General features: G+C 41.8%; 1 protein-coding gene across 2 annotated transcripts in view; it reads left to right on the forward strand.

Moving 5' to 3' along the window:
* Positions 1 to 1,033: 1,033 nt before the first annotated feature.
* Positions 1,034 to 20,695, forward strand: part of TMOD2 (tropomodulin 2) — a 37,030-nt gene continuing 17,368 nt past the window's right edge. For both annotated transcript variants that reach the window (XM_068964396.1, XM_068964397.1), the window contains exons 1-5: positions 1,034 to 1,159; positions 2,647 to 2,803; positions 8,511 to 8,633; positions 11,613 to 11,699; positions 20,038 to 20,168. In XM_068964396.1, the coding sequence (XP_068820497.1) occupies positions 1,034 to 1,159; positions 2,647 to 2,803; positions 8,511 to 8,633; positions 11,613 to 11,699; positions 20,038 to 20,168 (624 nt within the window). The remainder of the gene's footprint in view (positions 1,160 to 2,646; positions 2,804 to 8,510; positions 8,634 to 11,612; positions 11,700 to 20,037; positions 20,169 to 20,695) is intronic.

Raw genomic sequence — 20,695 nt, forward strand, 5'->3', positions numbered from 1 at the left:
CACCGAAGAATTGATGCCTTTGAACTGCGGTGCTGGAGAAGACTCTTGAGAGTCCCTTGGACTGCAAGGAGATCCAACCAGTTCATCCTAAAGGAGATCAGTCCTGAATATTCATTGGAAGGACTGATGTTGAAGCTGAAACTCCAATACTTTGGCCACCTGATGCGAAGAGCTGACTCATTTGAAAAAGACCCTGATGCTGGGAAAGATTGAAGGCGGAAGGAGAAGGGGATGACAGAGGTTGAGATGGTTGGAAGGCATCACCGACTCAATGGACATGAGCTTGATCAAACTCCGGGACACTGTGAAGGACAGAGAAGCCTGACATGCTGCAGTCCATGGGATCACAAAGAGTCAGACACGACTGAGCAACTGAACTTAAGCTGAAACTGAAACTGAATAAGGGGGAGGAGTATTTCAGCTATTTGGGCAAAAGGGTGGAGATTTCCAGGAAATGGGCCACTGCTCACTTTTCGGCCTTTGCTGGTTGACCTCAGAACTGTCCTGGCTCCTGTGGGTGTGTCATTTAGATGCTAACGTGTGACAGTGAGCATATAATAAGGCTCAGTGTCTACTGGAAGTCGCGTCTTCTGCCACCTTGGACCTTGTTGGTTCTAACCAATTTTTGTCATGTCCTATGGCTATGTCATTCTTTGAAAAGTTGTGCCCTGCCCCCTTGCCTCATGTTTCACTTGGGCCTCAGGATATTCACCTGTAAAATGTGGTATCTATATCTCTCCAGGCTTCCTTTCCATGTCATTGTAAAAGTCTAAATAAGGGAGATAATATGTATGAAAATACTTTGTAACCAGACAGGCTGCTCTATAAATGAAGATAATACTACTTATTTTGTTGACTATTTCGTCCAGTGGAAAGACTCCATGGGCAGATAGCATAGCTCTGTCTCCTGCTAATAAGTCCTATTTATCGAAAGGAGGTAACAGTCTTTCTTTCTTCTTATTAGTATTCTGAAGTCTTAGGAAGCTGGCACAGTTAAATGTTCGTGGCCCATGAGAAAGACATATAAGAAACCATGGCACTCCCTTTTCAAAAAGAGCTGGAGAAATACAAGAACATTGATGAAGATGAGCTTCTTGGCAAACTCTCAGAAGAGGAACTGAAACAGCTGGAAAATGTTCTTGATGACCTAGATCCTGAGGTTAGTGACCTGGAACTGAAGCAGGTGGTTCGTGATAAGGTGGGATAAATGATATAACATGTCCTTAAAACAATAGTATAGGAATCCCTGAGCTCCAAATGCAGATTCTGTGTTCTTCCCTAATTGGTTCTGAGTCACTTACTTTTTTATAAACCATGGAGAACCTCAGTAGCCACATATTTGATATGGCAATTTCATTTCTCAAAAACCAGTTTAATGTAAATGCCAGAAAATATTTTCCCTTGACTCCAAGAAGGACTAGACTGACTTGTGGAAAAAGAAAGAGGAAACAAACATGACCAAGTTTTTTCTGAGTCATGTATTCTGCTGGGCCCAGAAGTCCTTGACTTAAATTATATTATCCCTATTTCAGAAATAAGGGGACAGACCAGGAAAAGTAATTTACATAAGATCCCATACTAGTAACCTGGTAAATGTCAGAGATGGTATTTAAACCAAATCTTTAACCCCCAAAGCAGGTATTTTTAATATCTTATTTCTTTAACATATATAAACAAGTTAAAATCTTGGTGATCTCACAATAATGGATAGATTAGAATAACTGTAACTGTAATATCAAATAAATTTAAATGGAGCATCTCATGTTTTTCTGAGCTCTTATAAAGGTAAATAGCTTGTTATAATGTTTGTTTAGCAAGCACTTTCTTCAGCCCTGCTAGTATTGTGTCAAACTTAGAGGCAGAGACATCTAAAATAGTGATTTTACTATAAATAAAAAATCCACTAAAATATTTATGTGATATTCTATAATGCCAGATAATTTGGATATTGTTTTATTTAAAAAATACAAGTATCTTTTTTTTACTTTTTAAACTTAAAAGAAATATTTCTATGTTTAATCAGGCAGGTATCAATAGCTATCATAATGTTCACTTACCACCTTGGATGTTTCCCAGGAGAGATTAGAAATGAGTGTGGGGACTTCCTTGGTGGTCCAGTGGTTAAGAATCCACCTTCCAATGCAAGGGAGATGGGTTCAATCCCTGGATGGGAAACTTAAGATCCCACATGACTCAGAAGAACTAAGCCTGAGTGCCACACCTAGAGAAGCCCACGAGACAATGAAGACCCAACACAGACAAAAAAGCTTTAAAAAAAAAAAAGAAATAAGAGAGTGTGGCCATATTGGCTCTTCCATATGCGTGCCTGGGAGCACTGCTGGACAGACCTAAGTGGGATCTATAAGGAAAGAGGCTGTGAAGGGTGGCTGGCCTTTTGCCACCATGTTCTGGAAGGCAGCTGCAGCAGTCTGAGGCTGTTTCAGCCGCCTGAGTTCTGCCTGAGCTCTTTGGGATCACCTGCCGTCAACACAGAATGTTAGAGTGAATAGGCCCCAGAGGTATGCCGGAGCTCCAGCCCTCATCTCTGCCAGGTGTGGTCTGCCCAAGTTCCCCCTACACAGCAGGGGTCAGGGAGGAAAAACATATCAGACACCCCCTTTCCTGCTCATTCCTCTGTCTCATCAGAGTGCACTGCTGCCAGCTGGATTTCGACAGAAAGACCAGACACAGAAAGCAGCCACGGGCCCGTTTGACCGCGAGCACCTCCTTATGTACCTGGAGAAGGAGGCTTTGGAGCAGAAAGACAGGGAAGACTTTGTGCCCTTCACTGGAGAAAAGAAAGGTAAGGACCACAGGTGCAGTCTGACAACATAAGTACCCCAATATGTTGTTGTGGAGGGTCAGATGAGGGAACTGGCCTGACAGTGGGAACTAAGCCTGAACTGGATTCAGTAGGATTAAAAAGCATCGTGGCTGGTGGACATATGTGTGTGTACACATGTCCAGACCCACAGACTGTACACCACCAAGGGTGAGCCCTCCATGTCTCTACAAATGACCCAATTGTGTTCCTTTTTATGGCTGAGTAATATTCCATTGTTTGAGCATTCTTTTGCATTGCCTTTCTTTGGAATTGGAATGAAAACTGACCTTTTCCAGTCCTGTGGCCACTGCTGAGTTTTCCAAATTTGCTGGCATATTGAGTGAAGCACTTTCACAGCATCATCTTTCAGGATTTGAAACAGCTCAACTGGAATTCCATCATCTCCACTAGCTTTGTTCGTAGTGATGCTTTCTAAGGCCCACTTGACTTCACATTCCAAGATGTCTGGCTCTAGGTTAGTGATTACACCATCATGAATATCTAGGTCGTGAAGATCTTTTTTGTACAATTCTTCCATGTATTCTTGCAAACTCTTCTTAATATCTTCTGCTTCTGTTAGGTCCATACCATTTCTGTCCTTTATTGAGCCCATCTTTGCATGAAATGTTCCCTTAGTATCTCTAATTTTCTTGACGAAATCTCTAGTCTTTCCCATTCTGTTCTTTTCCTCTATTTCTTTGCATTGATCGCTGAAGAAGGCTTTCTTATCTCTTCTTGCTATTCTTTGGGACTCTGCATTCAGATGCTTATATCTTTCCTTTTCTCCTTTGCTTTCTGCCTCTCTTCTTTTCACAGCTATTTGTAAGGCCTCCCCAGACAACCATTTTGCTTTTTTGCATTTCTTTTCCATGGGGATGGTCTTGATCCCTGTCTCCTGTACAATGTCACGAACCTCCTTCCATAGTTCATCAGGCAGTCTATCTATCAGATCTAGGCCCTTAAATCTATTTCTCACTTCTACTGTATAATCATAAGGGATTTGATTTAGGTCATACCTGAATGGTCTAGCGGTTTTCCCTACTTTCTTCAATTTGAGTCTGAATTTGGTAACAAGGAGTTCATGATCTGAGCCACAGTCAGCTCCTGGTCTTGTTTTTGTTGACTGTAGAGAGCTTCTCCGCACAATTGCACTCATCTCACGTGCTAGTAAAATAATGCTCAAAATTTTCCAAGCCAGGCTTCAGCAATATGTGAACCGTGAACTCCTTGATGTTCAAGCTGGTTTTAGAAAAGGCAGAGGAACCAGAGATCAAATTGCCAATGTCCGCTGCATCATGGAAAAAGGAAGAGAGTTCCAGAAAAATATCTATTTCTGCTTTATTGACTATGCCAAAGCCTCTGACTGTGTGGATCACAATAAACTGTGGAAAATTCTGAAAGAGATGGGAATACCAGACCACCTAACCTGCCTCTTGAGAAACCTATATGCAGGTCAGGAAGCAACAGTTCGAACTGGACATGGAACAACAGACTGGTTCCAAATAGGAAAAGGAGTACATCAAGGCTGTATATTGTTACCCTGCTTATTTAACTTATATGCAGAGTACATCATGAGAAACACTGGACTGGAAGAAACACAAGCTGGAGTCAAGATTGCCAGGAGAAATATCAATAACCTCAGATATGCAGATGACACCACCCTTATGGCAGAAAGTGAAGAGGAGCTAAAAAGCCTCTTGATGAAAGTGAAAGAGGAGAGTGAAAAAGTTGGCTTAAAGCTCAAAATTCAGAAAATGAAGATCCTGGCATCTGGTCCCATCACTTCATGGGAAGTAGATGGGGAAACAGTGGAAACAGTGTCAGACTTTATTTTTGGGGGCTCCAAAATCACTGCAGATGGTGACTGCAGCCATGAAATTAAAAGGTCACGTATGGATGTGAGAGTTGGACTGTGAAGAAGGCTGAGTGCCAAAGAATTGATGCTTTTGAACTGTGGTGTTGGAGAAGACTCTTGAGAGTCCCTTGGACTGCAAGGAGATCCAACCAGTCCATTCTACAGGAGATCAGCCCTGGGATTTCATTGGAAGGAATGATGCTAAAGCTGAAGCTCCAGTACTTTGGCCACCTCATGCGAAGAGTTGACTCATTGGAAAAGACTCTGATGCTGGGAGGGATTGGGGGCAGGAGGAAAAGGGGACAACCGAGGATGAGATGGCTGGATGGCATCACGGACTCGATGGATGTGAGTCTGAGTGAACTCCAGGAGTTGGTGATGGACAGGGAGGCCTGGCGTGCTGCGATTCATGGGGTCGCAAAGAGTCAGACACCACTGAGCGACTGAACTGAACTGAACTGAATATTCCATTGTATATAGTCCACATCTTCTTTATCTATTCATCTGTTGATGGATATTTAGGTGAAGTGAAGTAAGTCAGAAAGAGAAAAACAAGTATCATATATTAATACACATATAGAAAACTGGTACAAATGAACCTATTTGCAGGGCAGGAATAGAGACAGACATGGAGAATGGACATGTGGGCATGGCCCGGGAGGGAGGTGGGATGAATTGGGATATTGGGATTCACATATGCGCACTGCCGTGTGTAAAGAGATAGCCAGTGGGAACCTGCTGCATAGTACCAGTCATTACCAATGACTACTCTGTTCTCTATTTGTAGCCTACATCTTTTGCCATGGTTCTTTTTTTTTTTTTTTTAATTAATAGACTTTATTTTTTGGAGAAGCTTTAGGTTGGCATTGGAAAGTACAGACAGTTCCCATGTCTGCCCTGTCCCTAATTCACAACCTCCCCTCTAATGACAGCCCACAGCACAGTGTGTACTTGTTACAACTGCTGAACCTACACTGACATCATTGTCACCCATTGTCATAGTACTATGACTACTACCAGAAGGGAAGAAAGGAGAGGAAGGGTGAGATAGAGGTATGGGGTTAAGAAACACATACTATGTATAAAGTAAGTAAGTAACAAGGACGTATTATATAGCACAGGAAAATATAAACATTCTTTTGTGATAACTTTAAATCTAATGGATTTATAAAATATTGAATCACTCTGTTATATACCTAAAACTGATATAATATTGTAAATTGATTATACTTCAATAAAATTTTAAAAAATACAGACTAATGTGCAGAAAGATTAAAGATCTGAACAGCAAGAACAACAAAAGAAGCTGCCAGTTCAAAAGAGAGAATATTGTCATTAGAAAAGTGTGAATCTGGCTTCTGAAACCCACACAGGTAACCATAATTTATTAAAAAAAAAATATCTACCTAGCCAAGAAAAGTAATAGTCTGCTTGAGTAAGGGGGCAGAAAAAGGAATCCACAGGCTAATTAACTGAATGTGCTGTGCTGTGCTAAATTGTTTCAGTCGTATCCGACTCTTTGCAGCCCTATAGACAGTAGCCCACCAGGCTCCTCTGTCCATAGAATTCTCCAGGCAAGGATACTGGAGTGGGTTGCCATGCCCTCCTCCAGGGGATCTTCCCCACCCAGGGATGGAACCCGCATCCCTTAAGTCTCCTGCATTGGCAGGTGGGTTCTTTACCACTAGCACCACCTGGGAAGTCCAAAATGAACTGAATACTTAAGAGTGTCAGTTCAGTTCAGTCGCTCAGTCGTGTCTGACTCTTTGTAACCCCATGAATCGCAGCACGCCAGGCCTCCCTGTCCATCACCAACTCCCAGAGTTCACTCAAACTTATGTCCATCGAGTCGGTGATCCCATCCAGCCATTTCATGCTCTGTCGTCCCCTTCTCCTCCTGCCCCCAGTCCCTCCCAGCATCAGTCTTTTCCAATGAGTGAACTCTTCGCATGAGGTGGCCAAAGTACTGGAGTTTCAGCTTTAACATCATTCCTTCCAAAGAAATCCCAGGGCTGATCTCCTCTATCGAGTGTAATGGTATTCAAATTTGTTTCATAAAAAAATATTTTTTTAAGCCCCAAAGAAGCAGTTTGGAAGTGTAAAGTAGCATCAAGCACTGGCGTGTTCCTCTTAACCGGGGACTGTCCCAGTTGCAGGTACCCCAGGTCTGCCTCTGTTGTGTTAGATGCTTCCACTAGAGGCCAGTGCAGTTAATCATCTGTTCATCTAGCATCTACCAGCCACCTCCTGGCTTCAGAGCCCTGTGCCAGGTGCTGGGACCACAGAGCAGACCCTGCCCTGCCCTCAGGGAGCATGTGGTGAGAAACATTCTGATAGACCTGGAAGGGGCCTGAGGAGTAAGAGGATGTTCCTTCAGCAGGGAGTGAGCTCTGAACTAAGACAGGAAAATCCTCCTTCCTAGCTCCCCACCCTGAGCTCCCCTTTGGAGGAAAAGTGGCTACCAATCCCCTATCCAGGTTTCTCAGCTGTAACAGTGACTTGGTCCCCAAAATACGACTGGAATCGCTGATAACCTCGTGGCATCCATTGTCTTTTTAAAACACAGATCCGATCATGTCATTCCCCGCTTAATGTCTCGAACCATTGCCATGGTGCACACAGCCATGGAGAGCTCACCTGGCCCACCTCTCTGACTGCGTCTCCCCTCCCCTCACTAAGCTCAGCCCCCCTGTCCTCACTCCATTCCCCAAACCTGCGAAGTTCTCTTCCCACCCCGAGGTTGTCTTCTCTCTGACCTGCCTCCCCATTTTTTACCTCCTGAGGGTCCCAGCTTAAATGTCAGGGCCTCCAGCTTTCCCTGACCTCTCTGTCTAAACCACGCTCCTTCTATCATGACATCCATTTATTGCTCCCATAGCACTGTGACAACATTCATCCTTTTGTTTACTTATTTCCAGTTTTGTGTGTTTGTCACATGAATCTGAGATCCACAGTGGGACTGTTTCTCTCTTGCATCCTGGCACAGAAACTGGCATGGTGCAGGCACTGGACCACTTGGATTAGAATGAATGCCATCTCTGAGCTTCTGTGCTAGGGCCACGGAAGCAGGAGTACCGGCCCCTTGGCTGCTGCCTTCCCTATGCAGCGTCACGGCTGCTCTGAACCATGTGCATCCAATGCCTCGTGAACCACTGATGATGTCATTTTATTAAGAAAGTAAGGTTGGGCAGTGACAAATTGGGCAAATAACCAAGGTTTGCAGTAGAAACATGGAGCTGTTTCTATGGCAGCATGGTTATTGTTAGACTAATTGTGAAGGAAAAAATAAATTGTAATGTCAACTCTTCAATAAAAGGGCAATTAACTTGCAGTAATAGGGTAGTAAGAGAATAACAAGAGGAAAGCTGTCGTCTTCTGTTCTCGGAGCAGAGGTCTGGGGAGCAGCTATGGTGAATTAACTCCTGATCCAGATTAATCTGCAGATGGTTCTTAGGGGGTTAGGCGTCCAGGAGCAGTCAGAGTAATAAATAGGGGTCCAGACGGGGTGGACAGCTGCTCAGGGGAGCTTAGGAGAAGCCACATGATTGGGTTAAAGGAGCAGAGAGCAAGTTTTCCAGAAAGAGTGGAAGGATCAGAGTGAGGTGTGCACAGGGCCCCAGGAAGACCACCAGTGACCCAGGAGCATGTCTAGCCAGGATTCCTTAATTTCTGAAAGGATGCCAATGTCACTAATCCACTACTCCTGGTTAGACCTGCATTGGTTTAATGCTTCAGCTCTTAATGACCAGAGCTGTGCATTCTCTGGTTAGTTCACTTCCCCTATAACAAGGCAGCAGCACACAATGTTTTTGTTTTTCTTCTGATTTAAAGGGAGAGTCTTCATCCCCAAAGAAAAGCCCATAGAAACTCATAAAGAAGAAAAGGTGACCCTGGACCCAGAACTGGAAGAAGCTTTGGCCAGCGCCTCCGACACTGAACTCTATGACCTTGCAGGTTAGTCCTCAGCTCTGGGAAGCTTTTCTGTCTAGCACTGTGACCTCCAGACATCCACTGACCCCCTGGAAGCAGCCTCTGAGCCCCTGTGTCACTGTTGATTGTTATTATGATATCAAGTTGACTTCAGCCATTAGGCAGCTGAGATGCTGGATGCAGGTCACCTAAGCTCTCTGAGCAAACATTTCACCGTATCTCAGCTATAAAATGTAAAATCATATTTCAGTTGTAAAGCACCCACAGTAATGCCTATCCTACAAAATCCAAGAGTTACTGTGAGAAATCAAAGAGAAGAAATATGAAGGAGTGTTGAGAACTTAAACAATAAAATAACAGCCCTTATGCCTTCAAAAAAGCTCCACATTTGGCATTTTATAATCACAAAATTTCCATTTCCATCACAAAATTTCTTGTTCTTTCCCACAGTCGCTGTTTTTCATTCCCACTTAGAGTTATATTAGCCTAACCATGGAGCAGAACCCGTTTTACTGTTACATTTCCCCAGTAAAGTAGATCCATATTCAGCCCAGTCTGCTCATTTTTTTTCTAGTTTTCTTAACAATAGCAACAGTATAATAATAATTATTATTATATGTGAATTGTGAATTGGTTATACAAACAGATAGAAAAAACCCAGGGAAGGGATAGTTAGGGAATTTGGGATCAAATGTACACATTGCTATATTTAAGATGGATAATCAACAACGACCTACTGTATAGCACAGGGAATTCTACTCAGTGTTATGTGGCAGTCTGAATGGGAGAGGAGTTTGTGGGGAGAATGGATACATGTATATGTGTGGCTAAGTCACTCTGCTGTGCACCTGAAACCGTCACAACATTGTTAATTGGGTATGCTGCCACTGCTGCTGCTGCTAAGTCAGTTTAGTCATGTCCGACTCTGAGCGACCCCATAGGCAGCAGCCCACCAGGCTCCCCCATCCCTGGGATTCTCCAGGCAAGAATGTTGGAATGGGTTGCCATTTCCTTCTCCAATGCATGAAAGTGAAAAGTGAAAGTGAAGTCGCTCAGTCATGTCTGACTCTTTGAGACTCCCTGGACTGCAGCCTACCAGCCTCCTCCATCCATGGGGTTTTCCAGGCAAGAGTACTAGAGTGGGTTGCCATTGCCTTCTCCGGTTAATTGGCTATACTCCAATATGAAGTAAAAAGTTTTTTTCTAAGAAAAAACCCAAATAGTACAAAATAATATGTAATGAATTATATAAGCTTCCTCCCTTTTCTTGTACTTCCTTTGAAAAAGATTCCATGCATATACCCGCATATTTGTGTACTAATTCGATGGAAATTTGCATTATTAGGGTCATTAGATCCCCACAGGATAGAAGTGCTTTGAAAAACAGTCCACAGCTTTGGCAAGAATTTTCACATTGTTATTCCATTGGAAGACATGAGTAATAATAATCTCCTTCCTCCCAGGAGAACCAACTCTGCCTTATTCTAAAATTAAAACTTGACAAGGGGAGTGAAATTATAATCACAAGTTGCTTAGTGAATATGGGGCCAAAGCAAGATATGCTTGTTGGATGGTCTCAGTGTCCTGTGTTTATTCTTCCTAGACAATGCCAAAAACACAGTGACAAATTCTTATTTATTTAACAAGAATTTGTAAAGCACTTAGAACAGTGCATAACACATAGGAAGTCATTTAACCCTTGTAATAGGTAAAGTGCAATGATTATCCTTGTTTTACAGATGGGGAAACAGGCTCAGCGGTATTTAATGACTTCTCAAGCCATACTGATAGTACATAGCAGAGTTAGGATTTAAACTCAGGCTGACTGCTCCTGACTGCTGCTCTAAACCCATACACTCACTGGCTCTGAACATTTACCTTTTGTTGGCGATACGGGCTGTCCTTCTAGAGTATAGTTTACAGCAGTTGAGGAGCTCAGAGGTAGGCCCCTGCCACCACTGGCAAATTATTCTGGGATCCTTCCCTAGGAGGCCTCCTGGAATTTCTCACCTGGAGTTTCCTTAAGGAAGGGAATGCTGGGTGGGCAGTGGCAGTTAGTGCCTGCTCCGTGTTCAGTTATGGCCAGTGCTGTCTCCTGCATTGGAGAAGGCAATGGCACCCCACTCCAGTACTCTTGCCTGGGAAATCCCAGGGACGGAGGAGCCTGGTAGGCTGCAGTCCATGGGGTCGTTAAGAGTCAGACACGACTGAGCGACTTCATTTTCACTTTTCACTTTCATGCATTGGAGAAGAAAATGGCAACCCACTCCAGCATTCTTGCCTGGAGAATCTCAGGGACGGGGGAGCCTGGAGGGCTGCCGTCTATGGGGTTGCACAGAGTCGGACATGACTGAAGTGACTTAGCAGCAGCAGTCTCCTGCATACTGTACTGCCCTCTGGTGCAAGTTCTGTGTAGTACAGGAGACTCAAAATAGCCTGCTTACCGGACCTTTTATTGCTGATATCTCTTATTTCCCACCCTGGGATGCTCTAAAAGGGAAAAGAACCACTCTTTTCGGTACTGAGAGATGAAAGCAATGGGGACGCTTACACTGAAATAGGACCATGATCTTTCAGCCCTTTGTCTCCAGAAAAACTACATACTATAGTCTACATAATGTTAGAGCTTAAAATATTAGACTCAGTCCCACGTTCAAATTTTACAGATGAGGAAACATAAGGGATGAATCTACTTAACTAGGAGATCTAAGCAGATTTTCAGTTTTGAGACAACTAGACCATTGTCCCTCAGATGCTACACGATTCCACATATATAGATGTAGAAAGACGCTAAGAATGCTAGTGATCTTAGGAGGAGGGATTTTTTTAAAAAAGCTTATTTAATACTATACATGTGTCACACACTTTGCAAGGCAAGTGAGGTCAAGAGACTTATCTTTATGGTGTGAAGAATTGTTCTGCAAAGGGAAAATTAACAATGTGGACATCTTAGCAAGCTTTCTCAAACTTAAGTTTTATTCACAGATTATTTTTGCTTTTCAGCTGTTCTTGGAGTACACAATTTGCTCAACAACCCCAAGTTTGATGAAGAAACGACCAACACGAAAGGTGGCAAAGGGCCTGTGAGAAGTAAGCTGACGTGAAATCTGTGGTTTTATGAAACCTGGGAGCCTCCGGGTGTTGCTAATAGGAGAGAAGCTTGTTGACTGGGCCCCTGGGGAGTCTGGAATTCTTTTAGGCTTTCAAGGTGGATTTTGTCAATTCACCAAGGATCACTGGGCTGTGAGCAATCAGATCAGAATAGAGTGGCCAGCACTGGGAGCTCTGTCTGGCAGTGTGACTAGTACCGATCAGTTTGTGTTGCCCAGAACACACTCCTGATGAAAGTGAAGTCACTCAGTTGTGTCCGACTCTTTGCAACCCCATGGACTATACAGTCTATGGAATTCTCTAGGCCAGAATACTAGCCTTTCCCTTCTCCAGGGGATCTTCCCAACTCAGGGATTGAACCCAGGTCTCCTGCATTGCAGGTGGATCCTTTACCAGCTGAGCCACAAGGGAAGCCCAAGAACACGGGAGTGGGTAGCCTATCCCTTCTGCAGGGGATCTTCCCAACCCAGGAATCGAACCAGGATCTCCTGCATTGCAGGCAAATTCTCTCCTGATTCAGTCAAAGGAGGAAATGATAGATAAAAAGGTTTGCTTAGTCAGCACAGAAAGGAGAGTTTTATGTCATAACGATGCTTTAATTAGCTATAGTATCTTAGCTAAGTTTTCCTTCTCTATTCGAGAAACGTCTTTTTGTCTTAATTATGGATGTTTGTGATTGTTGCTGTTGTTCAGTTGCCAAGTCGTGTCTGACTCTTTGCAACTCCATGGACTGCAGCATGCCAGGCTTCCCTGTCTTCCAGAGCTTGCTCAATCTCATGTCCATTGAGTTGGTAATGCCATCCAATCATTTTATCCTCCATTGCCCTCTTTTCTTCTTGCCCTCAATCTTTCCCTGCATCAGGGTCTTTTCCAATGAGTCAGCTCTTCGTATCAGGTGGTCAAAGTATTGGAGCTTCAGCTTCAGCATCAGTCCTTCCAAAGAATATTCAGGGTTGATTTTCTGTAGTATCTTAGATAAATTTTCTTCTCTATTCGAGTGCCTCTTTGTCTCAATAATGGATGTTTGTCATTCGAATTTGGGTATCTACTTCCCCCAGAGAGCATGAAAGACACACTGGTGTGGATTTCCCACAGAACATTCCAGACCACTCTCTTCTTTGTCACCGTTTTCTGGAGAAATGTACCCTTCATTAGCCTCTCTCACTTACTCATTCATCAGTCATTTACTAAATATTTACTGTGTCAGGAATGTTCTAGGCTTACGGACAAAGGTGAAAAAGATGATGCCTGCCCAAAGGAACTTATCTATCTGTGGGAGGGACAGATCAATAATCAAATAATTTCAGTACAGTGTGATCCAGCTGTTATGAAAACTCACAGAAGATCACAACTTTTCTTAATAAAATTATATTTTATTCTCTCTGATGGTGACTTTGGCAGTGCTTTCTAGTTTCACCGATGTGTCTGTCAGCCACCATTTTTACTGGGTAATTTACCCAGACAGTGAGCAATATTCCTTTTATTTTCCTTCTGGTTTCTTATGCATACAAATGAAAAATATTCATCCTTTTAATCTCAATACCAAAATGTAACATTCTGACATGTTTGTTATGAAAAAAAAGTCTGGTGCATAGCCTACTGGGCTTTTATACATACACATACACACATATCATTAACTTTTAAAAATATTATTTTTTTAGAACAGTTTTGTGTTCACTGCAAAATTGAGAGGAAGGTACAGAGATATGCCGTTCCATAGGCACAGCCTTTCCACTTAGCCATATCCTACACAGAGTGGTGCATTTATTACAGTTAATGACCCTACACTGACACATCATTATCACTTTGAGCCCAAAGTTTACAACAGGGCTCACTGCTAGGTTTATACATTCTGTGGGTTTGCACAAATGTACAATGACAGTTTCCACCCCTACAGTATCAGGCAGAGTGGTTTCACTGTCCTGAAACTTCTCTGTGCTCTGCCTGTTCATCTCTCCTTCCCCACTAACCTCTAGCAACTGCTGATCTTTTAACTGTCTCCATCATTATGCCTTTTCCAGAATGTCATATAATTGAAACCATATAGTATGTAGCCTATTCAGACTGGTCTCTTTCACTTAGTAATATGCATTTAAGATTCCTCTGTGTCTTTTCAAGATTTTGATAGAGCCTTTCTTTTCTTTATTGGGAGTAACAGTTGATGTACAATATTATATAAATTATAGGTATACAGCATGTGATTCAGTTTTTAAAGGTTATACTCCATTAATAGTATTATATATTACTATGGAGTTGGCTATATTCCCTATGTTATATAGCATATCCCCATAGTTTATTTTATTCATAAAAATTGGTACTTCTTAATTCTCTATTAAGAGAATTCTTAATTCTCTGTCTTGCTCCTCCCCCCTTTCCTCTCCCCACTGGTAACCACCAGTTTGTTCTCTGTATCTGTGAGTTTACTTCCTTTTTGTTGTATTCACTAATTTGTTTTTTTAAGATTCACATATAAGTGACATCTTAAAGTAGTTGGCTTTCTCTGTCTGACTTATTTCACTTAGCATACTACCTTCCAAGTTAACCCATGTTGTTGTAAAATGGTAACATTTCTTTCTTTATCATGGTTGCGTAGTAGCCCATATTTGTTTGTACATATGTGTATATATTATCCTTTCATCTGTTGATATATGTTTAGGCTGCTTCCATATCTTGGCAATTGTAAATAATACTTCTGTGAACATGGGGGTGCACGTGTCTTTTCAAATTAGTGTTTTTGCTTATTTTATGCATATGCCCAGGAGTGGAATTGCTAAATCATGTGGCAGGGATAGATCATTTCTTTTTAACACTGAATAATGTTCCATTATTTGGATATACCACAGTTTATCAGATCACCTACTAAAGAACATCTTAGTTGCTTCCAAATTTTGGAAATTAAGAATAAAGCTGCTACAAATATCCGTGTTCAAATTTTGGACATAAATTTTCAACTCTTTTGGATAAACATAAAGGAGCATGATTGCTGAATCTTATGGTAAGGTGTTTGGTTTTGAATTCCATGAGCAATGAATGAGAATTTCTGTTGCTCCACATCCTCACTAGCATTTGGTTTTGTCAGTGTTCCAGAATTTGGTGATTCTAATAGATGTGTAGTGGTGTGTCACTATTTTAATTTGCATTTCCCTAAACTAAGATCATGTCATCTGGTCCCATCACTTCATGGGAAATAGATGGGGAAACAATGGAAACAGTGTCAGACTTTATTTTGGGGGGCTCCAAAATCACTGCAGATGGTGATTACAGCCATGAAATTAAAAGATGCTTATTCCTTGGAAGGAAAGTTATGACCAACCTAGATAGCATGTTAAAAAGCAGAGATATTACTTTGCCAACAAAGATCTGTCTAGTCAAGGCTATAGTTTTTCCAGTAGTCATGTATGGATGTGAGAGTTGGACTGTGAAGAAAGCTGAGCACCGAAGAATTGATGCTTTTGAACTGTGGTGTTGGAGAAGACTCTTGAGAGACCCTTGGACTGCAAGGAGATCCAACCAGTCCATTCTGAAGGAGATCAGCCCTGGGATTTCTTTGGAAGGAATGATGCTAAAGCTGAAACTCCAGTACTTTGGCCACCTCATGTGAAGAGTTGACTCATTGGAAAAGACTCTGATGCTGGGAGGGATTGGGGGCAGAAGGAGAAGGAAATGACAGAGGATGAGATGGCTGGATGGCGTCATCGACTCAATGGATGTGAGTTTGGATGAACTCCGGGAGTTGGTGATGGACAGAGAGGCCTGGCATGCTGCAATTCATGGGGTCTCAAAGAGTCGGACACGACTGAGCGACTGAACTGAACTGAATAACATATGATGTGGAGCATCTTTTCATATGCTTATATTTCATTTGTATATCTTCTTTGGTGAGATATCTCTTAACTTTTTTGGCTTATTTTTAAAATCATGTTGTTTCCTTATCATTGAGTTTTAAGAATTCTTTGTGTATTGGATAAGTACTTTATCATATGCGTCTTTTTCTGATTTTTTTAATGAATCAAAGATTTTTAAAATTATATAATGTTTTACAAATGGCAAAATTTTCACACAGTTCAGTTCAGTCACTCAGTCATGTCCAGCTCTTTGCAAGCCCATGGACTGCAGTATGCCAGGCTTTCCTGTCCATCACCAACTACTAGAGGTTGCTCAAACTCATGTCCATTGAGTCGGTGATGCCATCCAACCATCTCATCCTCTGTCATCCCCTTCTGGTCCTGTCTTCAATCTTTCCCAGCATTAGGGTCTTTCGCAATGAGTAACTTCTTTGCATCAGGTGGTCAAAGTATTGGAACTTCAGCTTCAGCATCAGTCCTTCCAGTGAATATTCAGGATTGGTTTCCTTTAGGATTGACTGGTTTGATCTCCTTGCAGCCCAAGGGACTCTCAAGAGTCTTCTCCAACACCACAGTTCAAAAGCATCAATTCTTCGGCACTCAGCTTTCTTTATAGTCCAACTCTCACATCCATACATGACTACCTGAAAAACCATAGCTTAAACTAGATAGACCTTTGTTGGCAAAATAATGTCTCTGCTTTTTAATATGCTATCTAGGTTGGTCACAGCTTTTCTTCTGAAGAGCAAGCATCTTTTAATTTCATGGCTGCAATCACCATCTGCAGTGATTTTGGAGCCCCAAAAAATAAAGTCTGTCACTGTTTCCATTGTTTCCCCATCTATTTGCCATGAAGTGATGGGACCAGATGCCATGATCTTAGTTTTTTGAATGTTGAGTTTTAAGCCAGCTTTTCCACTCTCCTCTTTCACTTTCATCAAGAGGCTCCTTAGTTCCTCTTTGCTTTCTGCCATAAGGGTGGTATCATCTGCGTATCTGAGGTTATTGATGTTTCTGCTGGCATTCTTGATTCCAGCTTGTGCTTCATCCAGCCTGGCATTCCACATGATGTATTCTGCATATAAGTTAAATAAACAGGGATACAATATACAGCCTTGATGTACTCACACACACGATTTCAAATAATCCCATAACAACCCTTTTTCACTATACCCATATAGTGTCCCTCCCCTCCTCCTGCTCCCCACTGGTAACCACTAGTCTATCAGATGTGTCTTTTGCAAATATTTTCTCCCAGTCTGTGCTTTATCTCCCCATTGCTCTTGATTGCCAGGAGCCAGCGTGAGGAACTCTGCCCATGGCAAAGGTCATGAGGAAGGAGGCTCGGCATACGCAAAGGCAGGTTCGAGCCTCAGGAGACCCCCTGTTCCCAAGAATCTACCCCCAAAAACCAGAGTCTGCCTGCTTTACTGTGTTATGCTTTCCACCTACTCTTCTGACATTAACAGGGGGCTGTCCCCCCACCACCTTTTTCTGGAAAAATTTAATTTAGACCTTTTAAATAGTAAGTCTCCTGGGCATAAGAGTGTTTCAATCCAAAAACCCCTCTGATGGCTTTCTAGCCTGCCTACAGGACTCTTACAGCTGCGCATGTGATTGTTTGCGGACTCCCAACTGCAAGAGGCACAGGAAGCTTAAAACATCCTAGGAATGTAGGTTCTTCCGAGGAGTCAAAATCATTAGAATAGGACTGATTAAGGGTTTCATTTGTTGAGCCAATATTTGCTGCCAAATTTTCATATCTTTTATTTGTAGATATAGTTGGAATGTAGAAAAAACAGGTAGTAGACCTGGTATTAGCAACATTAGATCTTTGAGTTAAGTACTTTCTTTGTTATAACCCACTGCAGCTTTGTTCTACAGGAATGTAACTTTATTTAGTACTTTGAGGGTGATGCAGATTAAAGAAAAAACACTTCAAGGGAAAAAGAGTCTTCTGGTTGATAGACATTTATCTAGGAAAAGAGCCATAAAAATGTTAACAGGCCCCCTGGCCATAAGATGATGTAAAACTACCTGGGACCTTTTGTATACAGGAAGGTATGCAAAAAGAAAGCCTGGTCTCAATAAGGGTCAGGACTGCTGCCCCTGCGTAACTCTGCATATTCCATTATTTCTTTATGTACAACTTGGGGAAAATCCCACGGATGGAGGAGTCTGGTAGGCTGCAGTCCATGGGGTCGCTAGGAGTCGGACACGACTGAGCAACTTCACTTTCACTTTTCACTCTCATGCATTGGAGAAGGAAATGGCAACCCACTCCAGTGTTCTTGCCTGGAGAATCCCAGGGACGGGGGAGCCTGGAGGGCTGCCGTCTATGGGGTCGCACAGAGTCAGACACGACTGAAGCGACGCAGCAGCAGCAGCAGCAGGGGTATATAAGCTGCTTTTGAAAATAAAGTTGTGGGTCTGGCACCGATGCTTGACTCCCCCATGTTGTTCTTTTCTCCCTTTTCTGGCTGAATTCCCGTCTGGAGCGTGGAGGCTCACCATGTATACTTATTTGCCCTGGCTTCTAAGACCCACGAGAGAGGGAGCCCAAGGCGGGGCACCCTCCGCTATTCAAGCGGGCGCTGGTGGCCTACGTAGATGGTGCAAGTTCCTTGTCTTGGAACTTTATTGGTTCTCCACGTAAACCAAGTTATTCAGCCTCTTTTCTCCACTAATTTTCTTACTATGCTATTCTTTCCTAATCTCTCTTTATATTTCTAAACAAATAAGTTTTTCCTCGCTGACTCCGTCCCCGCTTCGAATTCCCTAGATCCACCGGGGCTGGACCCCGGCACTTGAGAGTATTTTCTGCAGAGTGTAAATGTTTAATTTGAATGCATGTCAGTTTATCAATTCTTCCTTTTAAGGATTATGCCTTTAGGGCTGTATCTAAAACTTCATCTTCAAACCCAAGGTCATCTAGATTTTATCCTATGTTATCTCCTAGGAGTTCTATAGTTTTGCATTTAAATTTAGGTCTATGATCTGTTTTGAGTTAATTTTGGGGAAGAATGTAAGGTCTGTGTGTGCGTACTAAGTCACTTCAGTCGTGTCCAACTCTTTGCAACCCTATGAACGGTAGGTAGCCTGCCAGGCTTCTCTGTCCATGGAATTTTCCAGAAAGAATACTGGAGCTGGTTGCCATGCCCTCCTCCAGGGGATCTTCCCAACCCGTGGATTGAACCAGCTCTTACATCTGCATTGCCAGGTGGGTTCTTTACCACTTGCACCACCTGGGAAGCCCATAACATCTGTATCTAGAGTCACTTATTTTTTCTTTCATGTAGATGTCCAGTTGTTCCAGCACCATTTGTTGAAAAGACTACTTTTTTCTCCGCTATATTACCTTTGCTGCCTTGTCAAAGATCAATTGATTGTATTTATGTGGGTCTATTTGTGGCCTCTCTATTATGTTCCACTGATCTATTTGTATATTTTCACCAATATCACTATCTTCCTTCCTATAGCTTTAAGTCTTCTTTAAGTTGAATTGCTGGATTTGTTTTTCTTTTTCAAGATTTTTTTGGCTATTCTGTTTATTTTTCCTCTTTATATAAACTTTATAATCATTTTTTAATATCTGAAAAATAAATTTCTGAGATTTTCTTTGGGATTGCATTGCATTTGGAAGAACTGACATCTTGACAACACTGAATATTTCTGTACATGGAATATCTCTCCTTCCCACTAACAATATATGAAGATGCTTTTTCCTCCACATTGTTGCTGACTCTGAATATTATCTTTTTACATTTTTTGGCAAATCAAACAGTATCTCATTTTTAAATTTCTCAGAATTTAATTACTTTTTATATTTTTTTGGTTGACTGATAGAGATTCCTCTGATCATTAGCTGTTCATTTTCCACTGGGTTATCTTACTGCCTTGTAGAAGCTCTGTGTATATTGAGATATGAACCCTTTGTGTGTTACATACATTGCAAACATTTTCTGTTAACTGCTTTTGAGAATTCTTTTACTTCTTTTCTGTTCCTTTCTCTTCCTATACCATCCTCAAAATTAAAGCTCCAAGATGGAAATTAGAGGATGGGCCAGGGGAGAATTACGGTTTGGGAAATAAAGGAACTCATTTTTGTGCATCTTAGATTCTTTGGTTTGGTTATTATATTTTGAAAAAGGTCCATATGGAGCAGCTATAACTACCTGTGGATATTCTTTTAGGAGTTTGAGTTTGCTGTAGAGCCTCCTGCACTTTTGGCTCCATGGAGCATCAACCACTGAGACTTCTCATTGCAGCTGAAAACACCAACCTGGGAGGCTGTAACTCAGAGCCACACCATTCCTCTGCTTGCTGAGTTGAGAATAAGCGTGCTGTCACTGATATTAGAATATTATTAGAATCACCACATATGAAAAGAAGGTCATTTGGGGGGAAGTTGTCTCTGATTTTTATGGGAGAGACCTTAAATTTTATTTTTTAAATTAAAACTTGTGTCTTAGATGTGGTCAAAGGTGAAAAGGTCAAGCCAGTATTTGAGGAACCACCCAACCCCACAAATGTGGAAGTAAGTCTACAGCAGATGAAAGCCAATGATCCCAGCTTGCAAGAAGTCAACCTCAACAATATTAAGGTATTTCATTATGATTGTTGTCAGTCACTTGATTTATTGTTCAGTCAGAAAACTTACAGGAGATGACTGCCTGCCTTTACACATGTTCTAAATCCTTTATAGTTGCTGATTTTGAGGCAAAATATCCTATTCAGAAAGAGTGGATTTATTTGCTCAATGCTATGTGGCATCCTGGATGGGAAGGGAGTTTAGGGGAGAATGCATACATGTGTATATATTGCCAAGTCCCTTTGCTGTCCACCTGAAGCTATCACAACATTGTTAATTGGCTCTTCTCTTATATATAAAATAAAAAGTTAAAAAATTATAATAAATAAATGTTTTAAGTAAATTAAAGAAGTAGGTTTTAAAAAAAGAATTATTTCTAGAATTCTTTGAAAAGAATTACAGTACTTGTGTTAAACAAGTGTTATTAGTTTTCTACTACTGAGTAACAAATTACCCCAAAACTTAGAGGCTTAAAACAATAAACAGTTTATTATTTTACATAATTTCTGAGTGTCAGGAATCTTGAGAGTGACTTGGCC

The sequence above is a fragment of the Capricornis sumatraensis genome, chromosome 2 (genome assembly GCF_032405125.1).
Source record: "Capricornis sumatraensis isolate serow.1 chromosome 2, serow.2, whole genome shotgun sequence".
Lineage (NCBI taxonomy): Eukaryota > Metazoa > Chordata > Mammalia > Artiodactyla > Bovidae > Capricornis > Capricornis sumatraensis.